The sequence below is a fragment of the Anabrus simplex genome, chromosome 12, assembly GCF_040414725.1.
Source record: "Anabrus simplex isolate iqAnaSimp1 chromosome 12, ASM4041472v1, whole genome shotgun sequence".
Taxonomy (NCBI): domain Eukaryota; kingdom Metazoa; phylum Arthropoda; class Insecta; order Orthoptera; family Tettigoniidae; genus Anabrus; species Anabrus simplex.
Genome location: NC_090276.1, coordinates 2,238,582 through 2,263,430, shown reverse-complemented (window position 1 = coordinate 2,263,430; position 24,849 = coordinate 2,238,582). Strand labels below are relative to the sequence as shown.

Here is a 24,849-nt window from a genome sequence, read left to right as displayed (position 1 = left end):
TCAATACATGCTTCACCCTTCACGCAGACTACTGGTTCCAAAACAATCCCAGTCAGCCAGCAACTAGCATCTAGCCAAATGTTCGAGAAGAGAAATGTTGTGTGAAAAGCAACTGCAATTGTTGAATGGGAGAAGGAGAAATGCCTGAAGAATACTGAAGAGAGACTGGATGCTTCGATATTCTGCACAGTTGATAAGACTATTGAAAGAAACAAGCAAAAGCATATCCTTGGATATGAATATTAGCCAGTATTGTTTTTGGAATGGGTCCACCCTGTATTAGGACACAATTGTGATAGAGAGGTACAGAACCTATAAGAAAGAAATAATTCTATTCCTTCTTATAGGTTGTGTACCTTCATTATGACTGAAAATGTGTATTCAACAAATGTGACAACAGAAAACCTAAGCCGACATGATATGCTGGCTTGGGTAAATGATGGAGTTCAAGTTTTATCAAAATTGAGGAGCTATGTACCAGCGTTGCATGGACAGGCTCTTTTCTGCCAGCATTATCCTTAAAAGGGTGAAGTTTAAAACTAACCTGGAACATGAATAAATCAAAAGTTTTAAGCTCTTGCAATCCGCATTCGAGAAGACGGGGGTTGATAAGATTGTCCCCAATTATAAGCAAACTTAAGGGAGATTCCATGATGATTTTGAATTCCTACAGTGGTTCAAAAAGTTTTTCAGCACCAAATATAATGGCCAAGAGCTGGTGGGAGCATCTGGGAACAGGTGGCAATTCACATCCCCACGGGTCAGGGGTAGCCAAAAGTGCAGTTCCTACTCAAACAGATGACCCTGTTGCAGCACAACAACCCCCTGCAAAATCGGGTAAATACGTATTCAAAATATAGGAGTCATAATACACATGCCTGGAGAAGCCTGTGGTGGAAATCAGAGTTGTGATAGGAAAACTTAAAGCGGGAAAGATTGAAAAAAACCCATTAAGAAGAGATAATAATACCCTTGGTACCCAGGATGGAGATGGGGAATGTTGAAGATGAATGGAAAAGATTTAAGGAAGGAGAGGTTGGATGTGCAGAAAAGGTATGTGGTACAACATCAGGAAATGTGAAAGACAAAGAGACACACTGGTGGAATTATAGGGTAAAGATTAAAGTGAAGGAAAAGAAAATGGCATGGAAAGCACCTAAGACTGAAGAAAGTAGGAGAAAATATGTGGAGGCAAAGAATATGGTCAAGAAAGTAGTGGAGGAAGAAAAGCTGGGCCTTATTCACATAGAAATTGAGAGATGATATGCAGGGCAACAAGAAACTACTGTACTGTATTTTAAGAAACAAAAAGAGAGATCAAGTAAACACCAGATTTGTGAAGGATGAAGGTGGCATAACCATAAGAAATAGATGCAGAGAGTATTTTCAGAAGTTGCTGAACAGGAGAACTAATGACAGTCATTCAATGGGCCATCAGGAAAGGCAATTAGTTGATGAAGAAATGGATAAAGAAATTACAATGAACGAAACTGAAATGGAAGTAAGAAAGATGAAGAATGGAAAAACTGCTGGAATAAATGAAATTTCACTCGAGATGATAAAGGCAGCTAGAGCCGTAGGCCTGCAGTGGGCATATCAGGTTCTCAGGACTATCTGGGAGAATCAGGTGGTCCCTGAGGATTGGCCAAAAGGAATAATCATCCCAATTTTCAAGAAAGGCGATAAGAAAGTATTGAAGAACTACAGGGGAATTACTCTGATATCCCATGTTGCTAAGATGATGGAGAGGATACTGGAAAGTAGGATAAGGCTGACAGTTGAAAATCAGATAAAGGAAAATCAGTTTGGTTTCAGAAGTGGAAGGTCAACAATGGAGCCCATTTTCATTATAAGACAACTAATGGAAAAGCAATGGGAGTACGGGAATGATATGGTGATGGCATTTATTGACATTGAAAAGGCATATGACAGTGCCCCCAGGACTGAAGTTTGGGACAGTCTAGTGCAAAAAGGAATTGGACAGGGATTAATAAAAATATTCATGGCAATGTACAAGGAATGTTGTTGTTGTTGTTGCATGCAAACACAAGTTGGTTCAAAACCACTAGTGGGCTGAGACAGGGAAGTGTTCCTTATTGCCAATCCTGTTTACAATGAGCATACGGAGGAAGAGAAATTAACATGTTAGCTTGACCATGATTGCCACCAATGGTCCATACTGACTTAATTACTACAATTACAGTTCTGCCTTGTCAATACAATTCAAAATGCATTATATATCTAAACTATCAAACCACATCACAAGTACATTTTGGGAAATTTTAAATTCTCTTCTTCAGCTTATGGATAATATATTACATATGTTTTACAGAATTTGGACATAACATGAAAGATTTCCATGTTTGAACTTTTAATGTTGTTGTATTGTCCTTTTATCCGCATTCTGTTAGGACATAACATTTTAAACAAGGTCTCCCAAATGCATGTGATTTTATCCACAAGATGAAGAAGAGAATTTAAAATTTCTCAAAACATGTATTTGTGTGTGTATATATGTATTTGATAGTTTGAATTGTATTGACAAGGCAGAACTTTGACATAATTAACTGTAGCATGTTATTATTTGCAGATGATATTATGATTTGGGGAGAAGAGAAGATGCAGCTTCAAGAATGCGGTGAAAGCCCCTCAAAGTAGTGGAGACGTTCAAATAGTAAGTCAAGCTGGAAGCTGTTTCTATCAAAGTGTAAGAAACATGTTATGGGACAAAGATGTGCCAATGGAAGCAAAGGAAACTATGTTGAAGATGTATTACGTACCCATAACAACTTAGAGAGCAGAAACTTGGACAATGACAAAGAAGGATGAGAGTCGAATACAGGCAGCCGAAATTAAGTTCTTGAGGAGTATGATACAGAAGAGTAGAAGAGACAAAATAAGGAATGAGAAAATCGGGGAAGAAATTGGAATGGAAAAAATGAATGATAGAATAGAGAAGAGCCGACTAAGATGGTTTGGGCACATAAAGCGAATAAGTGACGAAAGAATGCCAAAAAAAGGTGATGGAAATGCAAATCCAAGGAAGGAGAGGCTGCGGACTACCACGATTGAGATGGAAGGACACAATCCAACGCAGTATTAGAGAAAGAAACCTGGACTGGAGCACAGTGTTGGAGGAGGAGTGGTGCAAAGACCGAAGAAAGTGGAGAGGAACCATATTTGCCCCTACCCGGCTACAGCTCGATAATGGGAAATGATGATTATGAATATTAGCCACCGTGGCTGGAGGAATATTGCTGCAACTGCCGATATCTTGGTCTCTTTAAGGCTCTACCGGTTAACACAACTAATTGGTATAGTAAACCAGTAATAAATGGCATTAAAAAATCAGATTAAACAGTACATACCAAACACACACAGCTTTCGCTCGCGCACAACAAAGTACCTTGTAACAAATTACAAAATGTTCTGAGAATATTTCTTAGCTGTAACTTACTCAAGTGAAGTAGCAGCTTATTTAGTTAACTTGACAATCCCAGCCCTGTGATCAACGACCTCTGTTTTTGGAACAATAAAAAATGGAATATTAAAAGACTTTGAGGCTAAAATCAAACATTTAAATGTGATCACAAAGAACAATCATACCGTACTCCAATATACCCTTAACTACCAGCTCAACATCAGTACACTAACTGCTGCCATTCCTGAGTACTAGTTACCTAAAAAAGACAGGTACAAATTTCCCAGTTAAAAATAATCTCTCACTTGCGAAAAGTCCTGACTGTATTGAAAGCATTCCTAGCCTTATCAACAGCCTGAGTCTTGTAATTCTTAGCCAAGGCCGTGCAACTTCGAAACAGTTCTTGTGCTTGCTGACGTACCGGGTATCCTGGCGGTGGAGGAGGCATTCCTGGTCCGTGCATTCCTGCATGCGGAGGATACGCTGGATAAGGCGTTGGCTGAGGCGGGAAGGTGCCGGAAACCGGAGGGTATGGCGGGACTGCAGAACCTGGTGGGTACGGTGGCACGGGACAGGGTCCCGGCGGTGCATATGCTGGTGGTACCAGGGGAGGGACACAACCAGCGCCACCCTCAAACATGATCTGAGACACTACGACGTCACCATCTATGGCCAGATAAGACACTCGCTGGTATGGAATACGATGAGGATAATCTGCGTAGTGCAGACCATTTATGGCAATCTGAAAAGAAAAATTTTTAAATGTGAAGAAAATTGTAATGGTGCCCTCAGAAGTACAAGGACAGTTCTCCTCATTTTACTGAAAGTTGCTCCCAAGGGAAGTGGTACATGTCACAACCTTGACAAAATCTATCTTTCAAACTATTGTCACTCCAACCAAAACAGCGCCATCTTATACCCTTACTCTGAAGTGGTATTTCACATTATCAATTTTTCTTTTTTAAATCTGTCAATCGACACATTAGACGTGTTAAATACTCTCTGCGACATACACGTTCTACCCAAACACTAAAAGAGTCTTACAAATTTTTTTTTCCATGTAGCCGTTGCCTAAGAATGCAAGACAGCATTAAAATTGTGGGGAAAGAATTGTGTAAACACATGCTTCAGTCAGCGTCTTAGTTCCTATCAAGATGTTGGACCCTGCTCATCAACTAACTGTTAAAGTGACCTTCGCGTGATGGCCTTGGCAACTGTGCCCGTGTGCCAAGTGTGACGTTTCTTTTAATCTACAAGATGGAGCGATCTATGGCAGTTTCTTGACTAAACACCAAACGTGCCGACACTCTTCCTCTGACATCCAGAGGGAGCTGTCATAATTTAAAAAACAGCCATACATGCATAATCATAGACCGTTACACCTTTCAGCATTCAGTCTGCAAGCCCGTGAATTTACTAAACATCGCCACATTCCTCTATTTGCAACTAGTGCTGTGGCCTCATTATGTTCTCCTAGGTAACCTATCCTCCATTCACCTCACATGACCCCACTACCAAAGCCGGTTTATGCATACAGCTTCATCTATCAAGTTAATACCTAACTTAGTCTTTATTTCCTCATTCCAAGTAGCCTCCTGCCATTGTTCCAACCTGTTTGTACCAGTAATCATTCTCGCTACTTTTATGTCCATTACTTCTAACTTCTGAAGAAAAAAAAAAAAAAACAGGCAGAGTGACAAAAATTGAAGTGAGGCTACACTATCAGAGAGAAATGCTCAGGTAAAAAAGCTAGCAGGGCGATGGAGAGCAGCGACTTAGCATGCAAGACCACGTGAAGAGAGTACAGATAAGAAAGACACTGGTACAGCTCCAGCCTTCGTCGGTGGAGTGTAGAAAAATCTGAGATGAAATTAGACTTATAATTTGATAAGCTTATTCTTTGCCACTGTAAGGCCTTAAAAGAGCTTGAAGAGTTTGAACAAATTCACAAGATAAAAGAATCTTCACTCTACCTTGAACTGACTCGGCTCGCAGAGTATGAGGATCTCGAAGGGTTGACCGCGCACAAGAGGCATGTGCCCGTATGATTCTTCTGGACCCCAGCTCTGACACTGCAAACTGTTGCGCACGATTTTGTTCTCGTTGAAGCGAGGATTCAGATGAAGAGCAATATCATCTCTGGGAACAGTGTTCGGACCGCACTGCAAGTTGATAGCGAATCTGGAAAAAAAAAAAAAATATACTGTTGGCCAGATGACCTGCACTAGATGCCGGGCCTAAAGTTCTGTCAATATCCAACAGTGGTAGTTGTGTGTACTTGACTGTGAGTGATACTCTTATGTGCCACGCCTCGACCGTGGAATCCAAAAGCAAAACACCTAGAAGTACTGACACTTCCAGATGCCAAGTGAAAGTCTGTCGCCACAATTTCTAATGAAGCTGCCGGTTGAACTTCACCACACGCCAAAGGCATCGACTGTGTATGTGTTAACTGTTTCGACTTTTCTGGTTGAGATGGGGGGGTTTTATTAATTACCTGGCAATTCCATTTCACCACTAAATCATTCAACTGTTGTTCATGGTATCTGAAACTTGCCAGTCGCGTAAGCAATATCTGAATTGGCAGGCACTGATAATTAGGACCCTGCGAGTCTGAGCGTTTGTCCAACATCCATTTCCGCCACTGTAGGTAGTAAACATTTCTTGAACTTCTGTAGGTTCACAGACATGTATGAGATCAGTCTACTTACCGTTCCAGGGGTGTCCGGTCATTAAAGGCAGTGTGGTGTACATACACTTGTACTACTTGTCGCTTCTCTAAACACACTGTATGAGGGGCAAAACTAATGGCATGACAGGATGGTGTGAACACAAGGCACATTAGCCATCAATACTATTAATGAATGAAATAACTCTTACTTATTACGTACCTGTTAGCAGTAATAGGGACATTCCCATGTATCCGAATCATCCGACCAGGAGGGACACCACCTTCGATGTAGCCCACGTAGGGCAAGATCTGAAACATGCAACAGGCAGGTTTGATTCCTGCTTCCTCCAACGCTCTGTCTAACACAATCCTCACTTTACCTTTATGAACTTCTGAACCACGTTCAGGAGAATAATTAACAATACACGAACATAATTATAATTAGCACTAAAACAGCAAAATATGCATGGAATAAAAACAACAGTATCTACACTCATACATGCAAAACAAATTACCACACAAGGAAATATTTAGAAGAATGGTAAACAATCTGTCCTCATATTTTATTAAAAATGTGCATTTACAACTTATTTCATTTGTATTTAACTACTTTAATGTTTGTGTCTTTATTATTAAGCTTGTGTGTCACTAGTTCACCAGCGATGCAGACCAACAAGTTCAACACGGACATCAATAAGGTACTTGTCCTTTCCATATTATTTTGTTTCGGAACATTCGTCATTACCAGTTTGTTCATTCCAAGCTATGCATACTCCCATAACGTGGTTTCAGTCCTGTTCTATTCTATCCTGGTATCATTAGTTTACCACTTCCGTCCTCGATTCATCTGTTACACGGTGAGCCACCTGGTGACGAATGAGCGTACCCTCATTACTTTCTCGTGAAGACGCGGAGCAAAGTATACACGAGCTCGCAATACACTGAACGTCTGTTACGGTTACTGAATGAATGACTATTAAAAATAGGTTAGGTCCAGCTAATAAGACCATAGGAATAATTCTTCTACTGTATAGAAGTTGGTGGGTTGGATCTCTCCTCCCTGCTACTTCACGTATCCTGAAACATTTCTCTATGTCTAAGCAGATACGAAAGGGCCACCAAAATAAACTTCCTCAATTAATAGCAAATATAAAGATAGGAACTCTCCACTTACTTAAGACATTTAAAAACATTCTAATATAACCGTACTGGTTTCGACCCTATTAGTGGGTCATCTTCAGCTGCTGAAGAACCTATAACAACATACAATGCTTAAAACATTACTTATCTTAATTATGAATGCTAACTTGTGGTAATAAAATATACTTGAAAAAATAGTTTTAAAAGTCAAAGTCTTGCTAATTACCACACAAGGAAACATTTAGAAGAATGGTAAACCAAATTTTGCTAGGAATATCGTTTACAAACAACAAAAAGGACCCAAATTAGAGCCTTGTGATACTCCAGATTTTGCAATGTAATTGTAAGAAAACATGTTTCTGTAACTTACAAACCGACTTCTATGCTTCAAATATGAAACCAGAAGAGACAAGAGACTGATCTAAATTATAATCCATTAATTTTCTGCTAAACAATCGTGATCTGCTTTCTCAAAAGCCTTTTGAAAATCGGTATAAATAGCATCTACTTGGGAGCGATTAGATACATAATGTACAAAGTTACACGAATTGGTTACTGTGGATTTCTTTGGCATGGTTGCATGGGATAATTAATATGACATATTATGTGAACATATAGAATACTTTCACTGGGGATGATAGAACTGTAACTGGTCTGTAGTTATCTATTAACTGTTTCTTCTCCAATTTATAAATTGGCGTAACTTTGGCATATTTCCATTGTTTTGGAAAGGTAGAACTAGTTAAGATATGACTGAATAATATCTGGAGAAGTTCAATTAATATTTCTCTACAAGCCTTAAAAATATAAAGAGGTAGCCCATCAGGTCCCGAAGACCTTTTAGGCTTCAGATTCCTTATAGTTGTATCTATTTCTTCGGCCTTTATACATTTTATCCGTAAATTATTTTGTATATTTGATTCTATACCTCTTTTTATCCACTGAGTAACGAGCTTCATCTTTTGTATATACTGACTGAAAAAGGCATTTGCTATATCTTGATTTTTAATATACTTTTCCCATTATATTCCATCTGCACATTGTATACATTCTGCTTTCTTTTATTTTTAACGAAATTTTAAAAACTGCTCGCATTACTATTTATTTCAATGTCAATATCATTAATATATTCATTAAACGCGATCTTTATATCATGTTTGATTTTCGACCTAAGCGCTTTAATCTGAGTCGAGTTTTATTCCGACAGATGTTGCCTATAATGTAAGGTTCATAATGATATGTTTTGTAAACCACACAGGCTACTTGTGTTTACAAGTTTTTACTTTGGGAATACATTCATAAACATTTTGACCCTTCATTCCCTCCCTCCCCCCCCCCCCCCCCCAATCCGCAATTTCTCAAAAGAACATACAATTTCAAAAAAATCAGCTTTTTGATATTATAATTCTTTGCCTCATTTATTTTGCAACACGTTATAACTAACACACAGTGGAGGATGAAGATTATCGGTCAACATCATCAACTATCAAGTGTAGTGTCATTAACATTCCTGACATCATTCATAGACTCAATATTTAACAGATTTAAATATCTAAATAACTTGGCTTTTGTACTTCCCTTTGACAATTAATACGCAGTTTCTTTTATTTCTAGTATGTTGATGTCACCAAGAATTAACATATTACTATCTAGAAATAATCAGACATAGCGTTCGACTTGGTCAAAAAACTGTATACTACGTTACTATTAGGTGGAAAATATACAACACATATGTAGTTATTTCTTATTATTATAGATTACTTTAAGCCACAGCAACTCATTTCCTGATTCCAAACGGTTTACCGTTTCACAACATAATATAGATTTAACGCTCACTAGCACTCCTCCACCAGTTTTCTTATTAGTGGCAAGTAAGTCTACGTATCGATCGTCGAATATTTCAGAGTCATATGTCAACCATGTTTCAGTCAATGCAATCATATCAAAATTGCTAAGTAATACATTATCAAACAGTATTCCAGTTTTTGTTCTAAGCCCTCTAACATTTTGATAGTAAATCTCTAATGTACCATTAACATTTACAGTAGCCATTGGTACACTGATTCTTTAACTTTACAATATTGTTTTCCTCGTTAATGCTGAAAATTGGGGTATTTTCACCCTTTCTTAATAATATCTTGCCATTATGAGTTCACAAAAATTTAATATTTTCATTTTTCTGACTTCCCTTCCTTTAGACAGCAATTTTCTCCTTTCAGCACACAAACTTTCGCTTACGTATTACTATAAGTATAAGTATTACTATAGTATAAGTATAAGTATAAGTGACGTGGACTTTGGGCGATCAAGAAGTCCACACCTCGCACCCTGCAACCTTTCCATGTGGGTTTGGGCAAAGAACGAGTTCCCCCGGACAAAACGTCACACACAATTGGGAGCACGAATCCGCAACGCTGTCGCCAGTGTCACGTGCGACTTTCTCCAGAAGACTCTCTCCCTCTCATCCTGATGGTAGCTTCTATTTAAGAATATCTTTGGTGTGTTATACAATATGCCACTGCCCACGTTTTGCACAAGTAGCTACTTTGTAACAATCATTTATATAGTTCCTTCATTTTTCAATCAATCATCACTGATCTGCATTCAGGGCTGTCAGAATCCTTATCAGTTGTTCACCCAGTCTTATGACTTCAAACAACATTTCCCTGCATAAATTATCCATACGGACTTCTGTGCATGAGAGTAGAACATATGGCTTATCACAGAGCACACCACCCTGAATACCTGGGATCAGTCACTACCAAGGAGCAGATATTGCAGAGAGAAAACTCTAAAACAGAGTTGCTCACCACTGAGAAATTCAGAAAAATTGAGTAACTAGGGCATGTGTTATGTGGTGCAGTATTGCACTTCATTTTAAAAGGCAAAATTTAATAACAGCAAGCAGTAGGCGGGAAAAGAACGCCAGAGCGCCACTTCTCAAGAACATTCAAGACCGGATTTGAATAAGAACCATCGAACAACACAACAGTATTGCTAAGAATAGAAGAATGCAGTCTATATTGAGTCCAGGAGCTTAGCGATGACAATAATGGACGTATGAACAGACAACACAGTTACTAAAATATGAAATTTTTCACAATTTTCTTTACATCGCACCGACACAGATCTTATGCCGACGATGGAATAGGAAAGACCTAGGAGAGGGAAGGAAGTGGCCAAGGCCTTAATCAAGGTACAGACTCAGCATTTGCCTGGTGTGAAAATGGGAAACCACAGAAAACCATTTTCAGGGCTGCCGACAATGGGGTTCGAACCCACTATCTCCCAGATGCAAGTTCACAGCTGCACACCCCTAACCGCATGGCCAACTCGCCCGATTTAACATGAAAATCGGGGTTCTCTGAACACTCAACTTCCCTATCGCCAGCTATGGAATGAAACATGGACTATTAAGAAGGCCAATTGCAACACGAGTATGTGGTGTCACAGATAGCCATTTCAAACACCCTGGACAGTTCAACACGAGACTGTCGATCAGTATTATGGCCGGCCACAGCGTTTCAGAAGCTTCTTGTAGAGAGAAAAGACCAAGAAGACGAGCACCAAGTCTAATCCATCTTGCCCAAGGCAGAACGTTTGAAAATAAGTCATAAGACAACTTTCCACAAGAGACTTCTACTCAAAAAGGATACACCAGAAACGCAAATAAACATTTACTACATATACTTACAGGATTGAATATTGGCGGTGGGTTCATGTTTTACTGGAGACTGAGCAGACCTGCAAGATAAACACACATCTGTTAGCTAGTGCTGCTTTAAACACTATATCCAGCCAGTAGGACTAGGACATACAGACTAAAAATATTCAAAATATTATGGAGTAAAATATATGGACTTTTTTACAAAAAGGTATAAAATTATATAAATTGGTTAGGTCCGGTTAGTGACAACACCACTGCTCTGAACTGGTTAGGTCCAGCTAGTGACAAGACCACTGGGCTGGAGGCAAGCCAAGGGTGCAGCCCACAGGACTCTAGTGTCCCCTGTGACAGTATTTTCTGGCAACACAAAGCAATTGTTAGTGATAAGAGCATGAGGACATATGACACTACTTTCAAACTCTATGGTGAGCCATGCATGATGTGAGCTGTATCCGAGAAATCATGTCAGTGTTTTCCGGACTTGTAGGCCGTGGTCTAGGAGCACGTGATGGTCACCAAAGACTGTGTTCGGCTTTCTGCTTGTCCCAGCCTGCTATGTCTGTTATGTTCCTTTAGTCACTGCTAGCAGGCCATGACAGGCTACTCCAACGCGTCGGACCAATAGCCTGCACTATATAATGAGGCGGAATTTCAACACCACTCCATTCCACTATTCCACTGTGAGCTTCGCTGCTATTGAAGTCAGTCGGAATCCTTGGTAATGCAGAACGCAGTCTTCGGTGAAACGTCGGGACCATCATGTGCCTAGAAGTCCAGAAAACACTTACATCATTAGAAACGCCGGCCGTGAAAGCCTCAATTGCTAGGAACTGCCCTGCAGCCAATAGAAACACAGGAAAATATCTGAAAATTTCTAGGGGCAGGTTCAAGGCTCCCTGGCAAGCATAATTGAAGGATCTGTCCTCTCATCTACTTTAAGTATTGTTCCACATCATTTTTGAACAATTTTCACTTTACTAAAAGTGCATCTACCTACATTAGTAAAGTGTAACCAAACATGAAAGTCAGTCACAAAACACGAGTATTACAATAATAATTAGGACATTTTGTTCTCATGCTACAAACTCGTTCATCTTATTGTCACAGCACTTGTGTGACAAGGTCAAGACAGCAAGAAAAAACATTTCATATAAATATCAGAATCCAATTCTGAAATACTGATACTTGTAATTTCTCTGACAAGAATAATTTTGGTACCATGAAATATGGAAAAATTCTTTTTTTACAATTTCCTTTATGTCACAATGACACAGATCTTATGGCAATGAAGGAAGAGGAAAAGATTAAGAGCGGGAAGGAAGCGGCCCTGGCCTTGTCTGGTGTGAAAACGCAAAACCACAGGAACCATCTTCAGGGCAGCCAACAGCTGCCCACTATCTTCGGGATGCAAACTTACAGCCGTGGGCCCCTAACTGCATGGGCAACTCGCCCGATAAAATATCCAAAAATATTCAATATAAAATGTTGAATTATGTAGATATACAAGGCCCTACCCAGAAATATCTCCCTGAGGTGAAGAGTGCTTTCAACACTTTGTTTAAGCTTGCAGTAAGGAAGTTGGACTAGGGCACATCAATCCTGAGTGGCGCTGTGCTCTTGTGGCAATGCGATGCGAGAAGAATGGAAATTACTATCACAACATGCGAGGCCTATGCACACTTCTCTTTCTTTTGCCAATCATCATCATCATCATCATTTTACAGTTTCCCGGGTACTGTTGGCAAGCCTTTTTCATTCTGTCTTATTGAGATACGTTCTGTTAATGACGTCCTCCAGTGTCCTTCCCCAATCTGCAATGTCCATCCAATGAGTTCTTGGTCTTCCCACCATCTGTTTCCCTGCCATGTCTCTCTAAGTTTACATACGCTGTCCTTGTTGGCTGCATCCACATTATATGCCCAAACCACCACAGTCTGGACATGCTGACCCGATCTAACAATGATGTTTCATTCCCACTGTCCTTCCTAACCACATCATTCCTTAACTTTTCCAGTTTGGTTTTTTGAATTGTGGACCTAAGGAACTTCATCTCATAGGTTAAGATTGGTATGAAGTACTGATTGAACATCACCAGCTTTGATTTTGTTGGTACTTTGGGATCCCAGAGGAGTGTTCGTACTTGCTGGTAAAAGTGAGAGTTCTGTTTGCCACCTCCTTTGAGGCTAGTGTATCTCGAGATATTACACTGCCAAGGTACGTAAAGCTTCTCACACTTTCTAGTGGATGGTTTCCTAGCACGATGTTCGCTGGTCGTCCCTCTCTGTTTATTGCCATCAAGACTGTTTTGGGTTCGCTTATCTTGAGATTGAACTCCTGGAATTTTACCTTCCATTCATTCAGTCTCGACTCTACTTCTTCCTCAGTTTCTCCCCAGATCATAACATCCAGAATGAATGTCCGTCACCCAATCGCACACAGCTGGTACAGTTCTCGTACAGCATCTGAACTTTCCTCACCAGTCCCTCTGGCACATTCCTTTTTTTCAGGCATTCCCATATCTTCTCTCTTGCAATGCTGTCATATGCCTTCTCAATGTCAAGGAAAACCATAAACAGATCTTTGCCTTTCTCCCAATACTTTTCCATTAACATAAGAACACTGAAGATCAGGTCTGTTGCGGACCTGTTAGGCCTGAAGCTATACTGCTCCTCTTCAAACTGTGGCTCTAAGATGATTCGCAATCTGCTCTCTAAGATTTTCTCAAGAATCTTAAGCCCATAAGAAAGGAGTTATTGCCCAGTAGTTGGAGCACCCTTGCTCCAGTCAGCAGGTATCTTCCCATCTTTCCAAACTGCATTGAGCACTCTGTGTAGCCACTGTAAACCCTGGACTCCTGCTACTTTAATCATGTCCGTGCTGACTTCATTGATTCCTGGGGATTTCCCTTGCGGCATCTTCTTAAGGGCTGCTTCTGTTTCTGCCCATGTAATGGAAGGTTCCTCTGTGCAGGTTTCAACAGCTGGTTCTTTTGTTCTCTGATCTGCTTCTGTCCTGTTCAATAGGTGATCAAAATGATTCCTCAGAACCTCTCTGGTGTCCTCTTCATTCCTGGCCAGGTTTCCATTAGGATCCTCAATTGCTTTGATGGTTTCAACTGAATTCCTTTTGTTTTTGATCACTCTGCCAATACCTTCCTTTTTTGATGGGTTGGATCTCTTCCATACCACAGGATGGTCGCACAGTTATACTTCCACCACCATCAGTCAAAAAACAGAAGACCCTTGCTCCTCTTTGCAGTCACGAGAATGGCAACAAGAGGAAACAAGTAATATTACCAGCCTGATATGTGTTCACACAAACATCCCAGAACTATGAGAATGATCTATTCATAAATAAAACCTCCTGGGGCTACTCGGATCTGCCACAAGCCACAACAAAATGTAGCTTCCACTGTTGCACTTGGGTTACTGGAATCACGATACCTGAAGTAGCAGAACAGAGATCCTCCTTCAATGCTTACCAGAGATCCACCCACCTGCCTCAAAGAGTATTCCTACTTTCACAGAAGTGTTAATACCAAGACAGCCTCAAACTATAAACTTCGTGTGACCACCTTCATACTGTCGACAGAAGTTGCATTACGTTACAACAATTAGAAAATAAGGAAAGAGCGACATTTCAACCAGATACGGCGTTAGTCATTAAAGTGTGCACCAGATAATCTGGACTCCAGAGGATGCTAGACTTGTTGGCATTAACCTCTCGATCTAAAACCATTTGCTTTCTCTCCACCCAATGTCTTGTCACTAACCCAGCTGTATCCTCTATATAATATCGACATTGGCAAGAACCACCGCCATGTTGGATCTACAAACCATTCACGAAGCAGATATCGAAGTTCTACCAACAGTTATGCTACAATAACACATTCTGGCTCAGTGACAACAGCTATGATAAATTACCTCACTCCTCATTTTGCCTAGTACGCCTTATTACAGCGCCGGTTTTTGCAGTTTCCTTAAAACAACAAACTTCGGTGGGGCGATTTGAAGATCCAACCGGCCTCCTGGTCAACTGACAAGACAGATTAGAACCTAATAATCAGGCTGGGATTTGAATAAAGAATCCTGAAGCCCAACGGCAAGATGTGGCGCATATTCTCGGACTTTTATCACTGACCTACTGTACGTCATCTTCTTTTATGACCACGTAGGATCACTTAAGTCAGTCCGTCGTTCAGGTCTCTTTGAAGGGATTGTTCGGGCTTTGCGGTCCTCCCAGTACTTCTTCAGACGCTCCGATCTTCGTGCCCTTTCCTCAGTTGAAAATATGCGTGTTGTTGGTTTGTTTTGTGTAAGGATAAAGCGGAGGTTTGTATTCTTGAGTTTTGTATTCAATTTTATCTTATTTTTGGTGTCTTCTGTTGTAAGGCCTATTTCCTTCAGATCCTCTCTTACTTCCCTGATCCATTTACATCCTGTTGTGGTATTTTTTGAGACGAGATTGTGTTGTACTAGTTGTTTCAGAAGTCTCGAGTCCTGCATCCTCATGATATGTCCAAAGAATCCCAGTCTCCTCTTACGCATAGTTTCTGTAATGGGTTCTAGCTCTTTGTGCATGACTGTACGTCATCTACTTTACTAATTTCAAAACATGACAACAAAACCAAAGAACATCAGGTAACCGAACATCACGTAAACCTGGTAAAATTTCTGTCTGACAACCACATGGTATTAAAAAAAAAAAAAAAGACAATGAGTATCTCGCAGAAAACATTATAGATGTGTAGAATATATGTTCCCAAAACAGGAAATTCAGCATCTTGCAACACCTATACTCAGCTTGCTCGGCTTCATTTGGAAACTTGCAATCGCAAACTTTTAGGATCAGCACGTCACACATGACATGTCCGTAGCTGTTATATCATGTGAATTTCGAGAACTTCCCTACACCTTGTAGTCTACAAAAATCGTTAATACTGGGCGAGTTGGCCGTGCGGTTAGGAGCGCGCAGCTGTGAGCTCGCATCCGGAAGATAGTGGGTTCGAACCCTACTGTCGGCAGCCCTGGTTTTCCGTGGTTTCCCATTTTCACACCAAGCAAATGCTGGAGCTGTGCCTTAATGAAGGCCACGGCCACTTCCTTCCTATTCCTAGGCCTTTCTTGTTCCACCGTCGCCATAAGACCTATCTGTGTCGGTGCGACGTAAAAAAAAAAAAAAAATCGTTAATTGCCACTACACAACACTGGCATCTGCCATGTCATTTGAGTTTACTCCAGCAAGACTGTAAATGGTACGTCAATCCAAACATCTCTCTACATCTGAGATGTACCGTAGTACGCCGTAATAATGGGCGTGGATGGACGGCCATAACTGTCAACTACAGCATCATTTTCTTTTTTTCTTCTTTTTTAATAGGTCGCTTCTCTATATAGAAAGCGCCATCCGTCAAATGATTTGTAAAGGAAATAAATACTCGCAGAATCCCACTTGATTTTTTGACTATCAGTTGAGAAAGATACATCCGAAAACACCACCTACTAAAACAAAAGTGAATTCATTTAGCCCATTAAACAAAATGAGACTGCAAAAAGGAAAAGCCATGCTACTTGAAAAGTCGACATGTAGCAACACCGTTGCTCGAATAGAAGACGACAATCACATGGCATACAGAACGGAATTAATATTACTGTTTCGTTACTAAATTAGATTATTTCGAAGAAAACTCGTTAGAATAAAAGATACCGCATGACACACTTTCAAGGAGTTGAATAGACAAAACATAAACCAGGTAACGAACACAAAATTAATGCTCACCTTCAGGCTCTAAACACACTTTTACATAAAATGCTTTCTGCACATTGACAAGTATAATACGATGATTCACATATTACCACGTCACGTTAGAACGATTATGACATAAACCTTATCTTGCGACACCTTTACTTAGCTTGCTCAGCTTCATTTGGAAACTTGCAATCGCAAACAAACTTTTAGGAACTGAACAGCACGTCACACATCACATGTCCATAACCGTCACGTGGTGCAGCAGGCTAGCATGGTGGGGAGCACCACGAATCACCAATGGGCGCGAACGAAAGGAGCGCCACGTTTGAAAATGCATTATGGGAATGCGCAATATGTTTGCTGCATTGCCGCATTGACAGTGACACCAAAGGCATGGCTATATTCTATTTTCTTTGCACCAGGGACAGACAATGAGCCTGTAGGGATGTTGTGATTTCCTTTCGGCAGATTTCTAGATTTCATGAAATTCCTGCTCCCTTCAGGCCATTGTAGGTTGAAACATAAATAACACAACGAAATATGATGCTTTTTTTTCTATCCAAATTTCATTTCTGTATCACTTTGAATTGCTTGGGCTATTACCGCTGACGATTAAGATTTTGAAATGATTTGCTGCTTGTTTCTTTTATTTTCGTTTTGTTTTCACGTCCCACCAGGAAAGAGTTTCCCATTTTCACACCAGGCAAATCGTTGGGCTGCACTTAAGTCCACGACCGATTCCATGCCAGTTATTTATTTATTTATTTATTTATTTATTTATTTATTTAATACCGGGCGAGTTGACCATGCGGTTCGAGGCGTGCGGCTTTGAACTTGCATCCGGGAGACAGGGGTTTCGAATCCCACTGTCGGCAGCCCTGAAAATGGTTTTCCGTGGTTTCCCATTTTCACACCAGGAAAATGCTGGGGCTGTACCTTAATTAAGGCCACGACCGCTTCCTTCCAACTCCTAGGCCTTTCCTATCCCATCGTCGCCATAAGACCTATCTGTGCCGGTGCAACGTAAAGCTACTAGCTATTGTTTGTTTGTTTATTTATTTGTTACAAAAGGTCCCGAGCAGACAGTATATACTTTTTTTTTTTTTTTGTTAAGGCGACAGAATAATTATTATTCATATACTACAGCTTTGTCAATAAAGTGACAAGTACATCGTAGGTTATGATCTTCATTTTCGTGTTGATGTTTAACTAATAAGATAGAGTTTGAGGGATGTTCCACCATTCAACACATTGTAAAATATATTAAATTATAAGAATACCGGTTTTGACTCCCTTGGAGTCATCATCAGTTCCTGTTGTAAATTAATTCAGGGGGAATCTCGTAACAATCATCATAATAAGAAAATCTAAAGGTGATAACCTGGAAAAACATCAAAGGATTTCAAGACATTACTTTTGAAATGTAACGCATACATGGCGAGCAGCACTGGAAATTAATATGTTCCTAGTTCTGGCCTAAACTGTCCTGTGTTCATGGAACACGTAACACTGGAAACACATACACTGCTGAACATATGAAACAGACACTTATAATGATATGAAACCTTGGCTCTCTAAGAGCCTTCCTGGACTTGACAGTTCTGTTTCTATCTTAAAAAACTGGATAAAATACACACATCTTGAAACAAATGTACAAAGACATGGTTCTGGTCTAGACTGTTGCACGTTCATAGACACGGAAATACTGGAATTTCTTGCACTGGTTGAAAACACACTTACGATATGAAACAATTGGCATTTCAAGTATGTTCCTGGGCTTGACAGTCTTGCCTCCAACTGATTAAACTAGATGAAACATATATACATTAAATGTACACAGACAAACCACTTGGCATCTAAAAGTTCTTGGTTTCGTTTCAAAAAATTTGTCATGTGTTTGTGGAATTAGAATAGAACCGTTGGTCCTGCTACAATCTATTGGAAACAAATGCACTATCGTATTTTAGAATATACACATTGATTGAAAGTTTATGTACAGATTTGAAACGCGTGGCATTTTAACGTTCTTGGATATTGTACCGGGCGGTACACCTCCACGCCGCTTATTTAAACTTTGCGCCAGTTGAAACTCCCCTACTGGGAGAAGTCTGAACTTTGTCTTATGTATTAATTTTCAAGTTACCCTGAAGATGCCACTACTTGGAAATTTTGAAGTTTCTGAACTGTGTTGTTTTCGATGTATTTTTGTTTTGCTTGTAGTAAGAAGTGTGAACATTCTCTTCTAGAGGACACTACTGAAGAACTACAACGGTGCACCCTAGTGCGAAGTGAAAGAACTGTTTTTGTTGAGAAAATTTAATTTCAAAAGTTTGTTCTTTGCTAAATTTCTTTTAGTCATTGTTTAAGTTGGCAATTTTAACCCTTTCTTTCCCCTTGTTTTGAATTTAGCCAATCCCGAATTTCTCGAATTAATTTTCAACCAATAATATGTTTCTTCTTCGTATTGTGTAGGGGGTTTCTTGATGAACCAATAAAATCCTTGTGGGAGGGTGTTCTCATTCCAAAAACGCCTCGAACTTTCCGCGAGAGTATATAAACTGCTGATTTTCGGGTCTCGGTGCCACTTCAGTACCATCTTTCAGTGTGTAAAGTACATAGCAGGGGGCGGGAAGCGCCTCTTTCTTTGGGGAGCAGTTCAACACCAAGGTAATGGCTTTTTAATAACTTCTTTTCTTGCTAGCTCAGCAGTTTAACTCTCGGGGCGGGTCCGAAGCGTTTCTACCATGTAACATTCCCTAAAATGTAAAGACTCTTAGCCTCTATTCTCTTTCAAAACTACATATTGGGATAGAGAGTGCTTAACCCTCTCGATCTCCCACTCATATTGCATTGAGGTGAACTTATTTTTACAACCGTTTCTTCCCTTCTAATGTAACGTAAATTGTTTCCTTCTAAAAGTCACCTCTTTAGTATGGGATTAGCCCTTGCATTAACGGCCTAGTGCCAAGTAGGTTTTAAACAGTGTATTAGGAGTGCAGATCGCCTCCTCTCAATTGTTATTTTAGAGGTCAAGTAATTAACCTTTTTCTCACTTAATAGACCTCAGTAGGTTGGGTACGTTACCCCTGTGTATATGTCCTTAGAGGACAACTTGAAGGTGGAGTTTGGTGTGGCCTTTGACAGGCTTAAGGTTGAGAGCGAGTGGCTCCTTTTGAAAATTGAGTGTTGTATGCCTCGAGGAGGCTTTTCTGGGTAATTTGGAGCAAGTGCTCCTGAGCATGAATGGGGTTTTCTGCCCCTCTGTTAAAACTTATTTTGGAGTAAGGTCGGGCTGATTGCCCAAGAATTGTGAGTTAGGGGCTCGAAGCCCAAATCTTGTGAATACTGTATTTGTAATTTGTTACCTTGCTACTCTGTACCTGCCATTCGTGTTATTTCTTAATTTTGAAAAGAAAATATAACCTTGTTAAATTTTAAATTCACTTTAATTTCGTTGCCTGAGACCTGTTCACCCCCCGCACCTTCTTTCACCTCTACCTACCACAAAAACACGGTAACAGATATGAGTAAAAATGCTGTTGTGTGTCCGTGCAACTCGGCACAGACCCGTCAAGCGGTCTTGCCACACTCAACTGGAATATGTGAACAAATAAAGGCAAAACTTGTTAACCATTATGACCACACAATCACAAGAAATGTTTGGTAATCAGTTGAAATTGATGTAAAACAATAGTTGACGATGGTTACAACTGCATCAGCAAGTGATCCATAATGAAGAATGTTCCCCCTGCTCTTCTACCAACTTAAATCTACTAATAAGTTTATCCATTTATCCTAAAACACTGCAAGAACTAAACCAGCAAGTTCTAAATATTTTCATTGTAAAACATATTTTCATTTCAACTATGTCTTACATCAAGTTGTTTAAATCAGGGCCGAAAATCAAGTTCCGTGTTCCACAAACACACGGTAATAATTCTAAATTAGACCCAAGACCTTTCTGTAATACTAAACATCTCAAGCCAATGTATGGGAGGTGACTGAAAGACGTAACCCCTAGTGGCTGTCATTGTTGGCATTCACAGGTCTCCTGTAGGGTTGCCAGATATTTTTCTTAAAAAGTTGGGAAATTCTGTAATTTTTTGCAAGAAATTATGGAAACCACCACTTCATAGCAGTTGAAATTTCTCATTGGTAACATATTTGAACTGAAATCTGATTGGTTGTGTTGTGAAAGACACTACATTTTATGAAAATTAAATTAGCACTTCTCTTAACAACTGCCTGGTGTTTTTGCTTGATGGATACTGGCACAGGCCAGAGCAAAATGTAGCTTCTACCAACATTGCAGTGGGTGAAGTAGTACAACACAATGCTCGTCATAGAATGCAACATGTCCTTGCTCCCTGTGTGGATGAAGGAGTCTACTGCAGCTGGGTTTGATAATGTTTTGTTTCCGACTCATCAGAGTAGGAAAAACGAAGGGGCCCGACATTTCAAAAACTGAACGTATTGGCCAAAGAAAGACGAGGGCCATGAAGGGCGTTAAAATGAAAGACTCCCTAGGCCTCGCAAACGAATACCATCCAGGTCGGCAAAAAACAAGATTTGACCAAGAGATGTTGGATAGGACAGATGAAAGTGAGGAGCCTGGGGGTCCTTTTTGGTCACTTCTTATGACAGCAGAGGATACCTGGATGTTATTCTACTGTCCCCACCCACTTCTGACTCCAATGGTGGTGGTGGTGATTATTGTTTTAAGAGGAAGTACAACTGGGCAACCAGCCTCTGTTAACACTAATCAGAGTAGGAAAAGGAAAAAATGGAGGGGGTTTGACATTTTGAAAACTGAAGATATTGGTCAAAAAAGGCAAGGCACAGGAAGGGCATGAAAATGAAAGACCCCTAGGCCTAGAATGCTCTAATAACATTGAGATTGGAAAAGAACAAGAGATGACCAAGGTACATTGGATAATATAGATGAATGTGAGGAATCTGGCCCAAGTAAGTGGAAGCAATGCCAGGGCTCCGAGGTCGGCTAGTTAAGAGCCCCTGGAGCATCTGACCCTAGGGAGCCTTCATGGCTTCACACCTTAATTGACATCCATTTGTCATTAAAGACCATTTTCTTGACTGACGAATCGCTAGTGGTGACACAGGAATTCAAGTACCTAGGATCTGTTGTCACTAAAATTATAAAATTTATCATCTGGCTTTTTCTTGTCTCTAGCATTGAATGATGGATCAAAAAGATAAAAACCTAGTCAACAAGTGCATGTGAACACTGCAGTGGTCTGGTGTCAGCAAGAAGCAGACTGGACAAGAAGGAACTGAGCAAAGGAGACGGCTTGAATCCACCTTACAGAAAGAAATGGTGACTCCAAGTAGATTTGGGAAAGCCTTATTGAAAGGCACAGATATGTCCAGTAAAGAAGAAGAAAATCAAGATGTCACCATCCTCTTTCCTATCTTATCTTTGGCTGTCCCATTTCCGTCATTTGAAAGAGTCTGTCTCCACTTCGGTGATGTTTAGATTGATGAACTGTGAAGAAGCCAGCGTTTTTCCCAGACTGTTAAAGATAAACAAGTATCTTCTCACCCCTCTGAGCGCCCAGTGCACCACCTGTACTCGCTTTCCCTGTGTTTATCGCACACATCCAGGCTGTTACAGCATCAATGGCACATAAGTTGGTGGAAACCCTCAGTGGTGATACGTCACGCTCATCGCATGCTCTCTACCACTATGCGTGCCAAATGACAGGTTTCATGTGAGAATTGGCCTATTTAGTCAGGAAGAAACGTGTACAGTGGCTCTAAAAGAAAAGACAAACCCTGTAGATACCCACAACAAATATTATGTCTATAGGTTTCAGTAGTTTCTGAGAAAAGTAAAGCTGTGTTCAAACGTCTGAGAGGATTGGTGGGAGTGTTATATCCTGCAGCAATGCAAAGCAAAATCATCTCCCTGGGAGGAATAGAGTGGTTAGCTTTTACCCCACAAATTAACGGAACCTCAGGACCATCTACACCTCTGGAAGAAGAAATCTTGTTTCTTAAGTTTTCTCACTTCCTGACGGGGATATGAACCCACGGCCTTCTGGGCAAACCGAGCGCTGGCATGCAGCCCCTAGCAATATAAATCCACTTGATACATTTGAAGGCTACTCAAAGGTGCCTCTCGATGTAAGAGCACTTAAATGATATGTAAATAGAAATCGTCGTTTTATTATGCATAAAATGAACTCAAAGTTACATTACAAGCAATTTCATCAATTGAAATAATTTGAATTATCGTTGGTCCAGATGAACTGAACATGTCCCGTATTGACCTAAACTGATGTAAAACAGGCAGCACAGAAACACAAGTCCTACATGGTCTTGTGTTAAGTACCACCGACACCTCAACCCAGTGTGCTGGTCTCTTACTTCCGCATTACACTAACGTGCATTCCTGCCATGGGAAACAGCAATTTCCAAGTGTGACGACTGCTCATACATAGTTAACTAGTCAACAATACATCAGTCGAGTGTGAAACACGTACCCAGTAGACTTACCATGTCGGAAAATATAACACGATTACCATGACTTTTATATATCGATGGCCTAGTATCTGACAACGCTGTTCCTGTCCATTATTTTCCTTAAGACTAGTCACGCCTCCTGGCCACGTATTGATAGCAGTCCATCACAACAGTTTCTGTTGTGTTCATTTTCCTATGCTGAACCTTACTGTAGAAATGTTATTTATGCACTCCTAGAGAATAATGTATTTAAAGTTCATTTTTGTGTACACTTATAGCATAGGAAAATGATCACAACAAAAATTGTTGTGATGCATTGTTATCAATGTGTGGGCGGGAGGCGTGAAAAGTCTTAAGGAAAATAATGGATAGGAACGGCATTGTCAGATACTAGGCCGTCGATGTATAATATAAGAACTGAGACAACACGTAAACATATAAGAAATCATTAAATTATTCCATGTTTATTTTTAGCAACATAAGAAAATACAATTGTCATCTTTCAAAATTTGCTTCACATAAAAACCGCAGATGAAGAACACGTTGAGAGAACCTGTGTCTTTACATTTAACATTCTTCACACAACAACAACAGTCTCAGTCATTCCTAGCAAATGTGAGCAGGAAAATAGGTTTATTAAAATATGTGGTAGGAGAAAGATATCTTTAACTGCAACTCTAAAAAGTTTACAAACCAGCTGCTCGAGAAGCATAGCTCCTCTCTCTAATCGTGTTATGGTCCTGAACGCAGGAGATGCACATTCCTAAGCGCTCTGCAGTTGTCATCTTACAGCCACACAGAGTCTGTCTGTGCCTCTCATTCTGAGTTTGCAGCCAGCCACTTCTCCTTCCCATATTAGAACTCTATTTATTGACAAGGTTTTAAATGATTATAAAACAAATTCAGTCATAGAGAGAGAGACGGGAACATGATGAGTGTGGGCCAATGTCACCCTGGGCGTTTTGTAGGATCAGTATATATATATATATACACATACAATTTGTACATAGAGGAATTGTCATTAGGTTCCGCCAAGCAGCAGTTTGTTGTTTTGAGTGTAACACATCTCTGGCAACACTGCGACGTGCTCCCCTGAAAAGACCTGCACCAAATTATTACAGCGATGAAAACTGATATAAATTATATATATTTTTGTGCAGTGCACGTACAAAGTGTGCGGAACACCAGTCAACAGTAACAATCAGTCAACTCGGTTTCGAACAAGCTCTCTTTGCGTGAAGTTATCAGTTGTACAGTTTCATATCTTTGAAACTTTACTTGAACACTTTTTGATTTTATTTTGTTTGTATATTTTTCTGTGTTGTAATTGAATAAATTATTATAACCGAGACTTCGGTATCAGTTACGGAGTACAGTGAAAACTTAAACGAATTAACGTTAAGTACAAATAACTAAGTAGTTCAGACCTTAAACCACGAAGGCAGTCAAATAGAACCTATTAAACATTATTTTTCAATAATCTTTTACTTGACAATATACTGCTGTGTGCTGTAAGATTAAGTTATTCATAGGCGCCTGTGGCAGGCGGGCCTGCGTCACATTTGTTACACCCCTGAGCTTGCCCCTAGGAGCCAACTCGTCTCCTCATCCACCCTCATATATCATTGTGTTTATCCTATCTCTCTTTAAATGACTTCATTTCACTCGTGTGCTTTAGATCCCTGTCTGAAATAATCTGCAACATTGTGAAGAAAGAAA

General features: G+C 40.1%; 1 protein-coding gene across 2 annotated transcripts in view; it reads right to left on the bottom strand.

Moving 5' to 3' along the window:
• The window catches only part of LOC136884331 (galectin-9), a 69,463-nt gene extending 52,590 nt beyond the window's left edge, over positions 1-16,873 (bottom strand). For both annotated transcript variants that reach the window (XM_067156429.2, XM_067156430.2), the window contains exons 1-5: positions 16,678-16,873; positions 10,927-10,976; positions 6,313-6,401; positions 5,395-5,602; positions 3,843-4,163 (exon numbers count right to left, since the gene is read on the bottom strand). In XM_067156429.2, the coding sequence (XP_067012530.2) occupies positions 3,843-4,163; positions 5,395-5,602; positions 6,313-6,401; positions 10,927-10,953 (645 nt within the window). In that variant the 5' untranslated portion in view covers positions 10,954-10,976; positions 16,678-16,873. The remainder of the gene's footprint in view (positions 1-3,842; positions 4,164-5,394; positions 5,603-6,312; positions 6,402-10,926; positions 10,977-16,677) is intronic.
• Between the last annotated feature and the right edge of the window lie 7,976 nt (positions 16,874-24,849).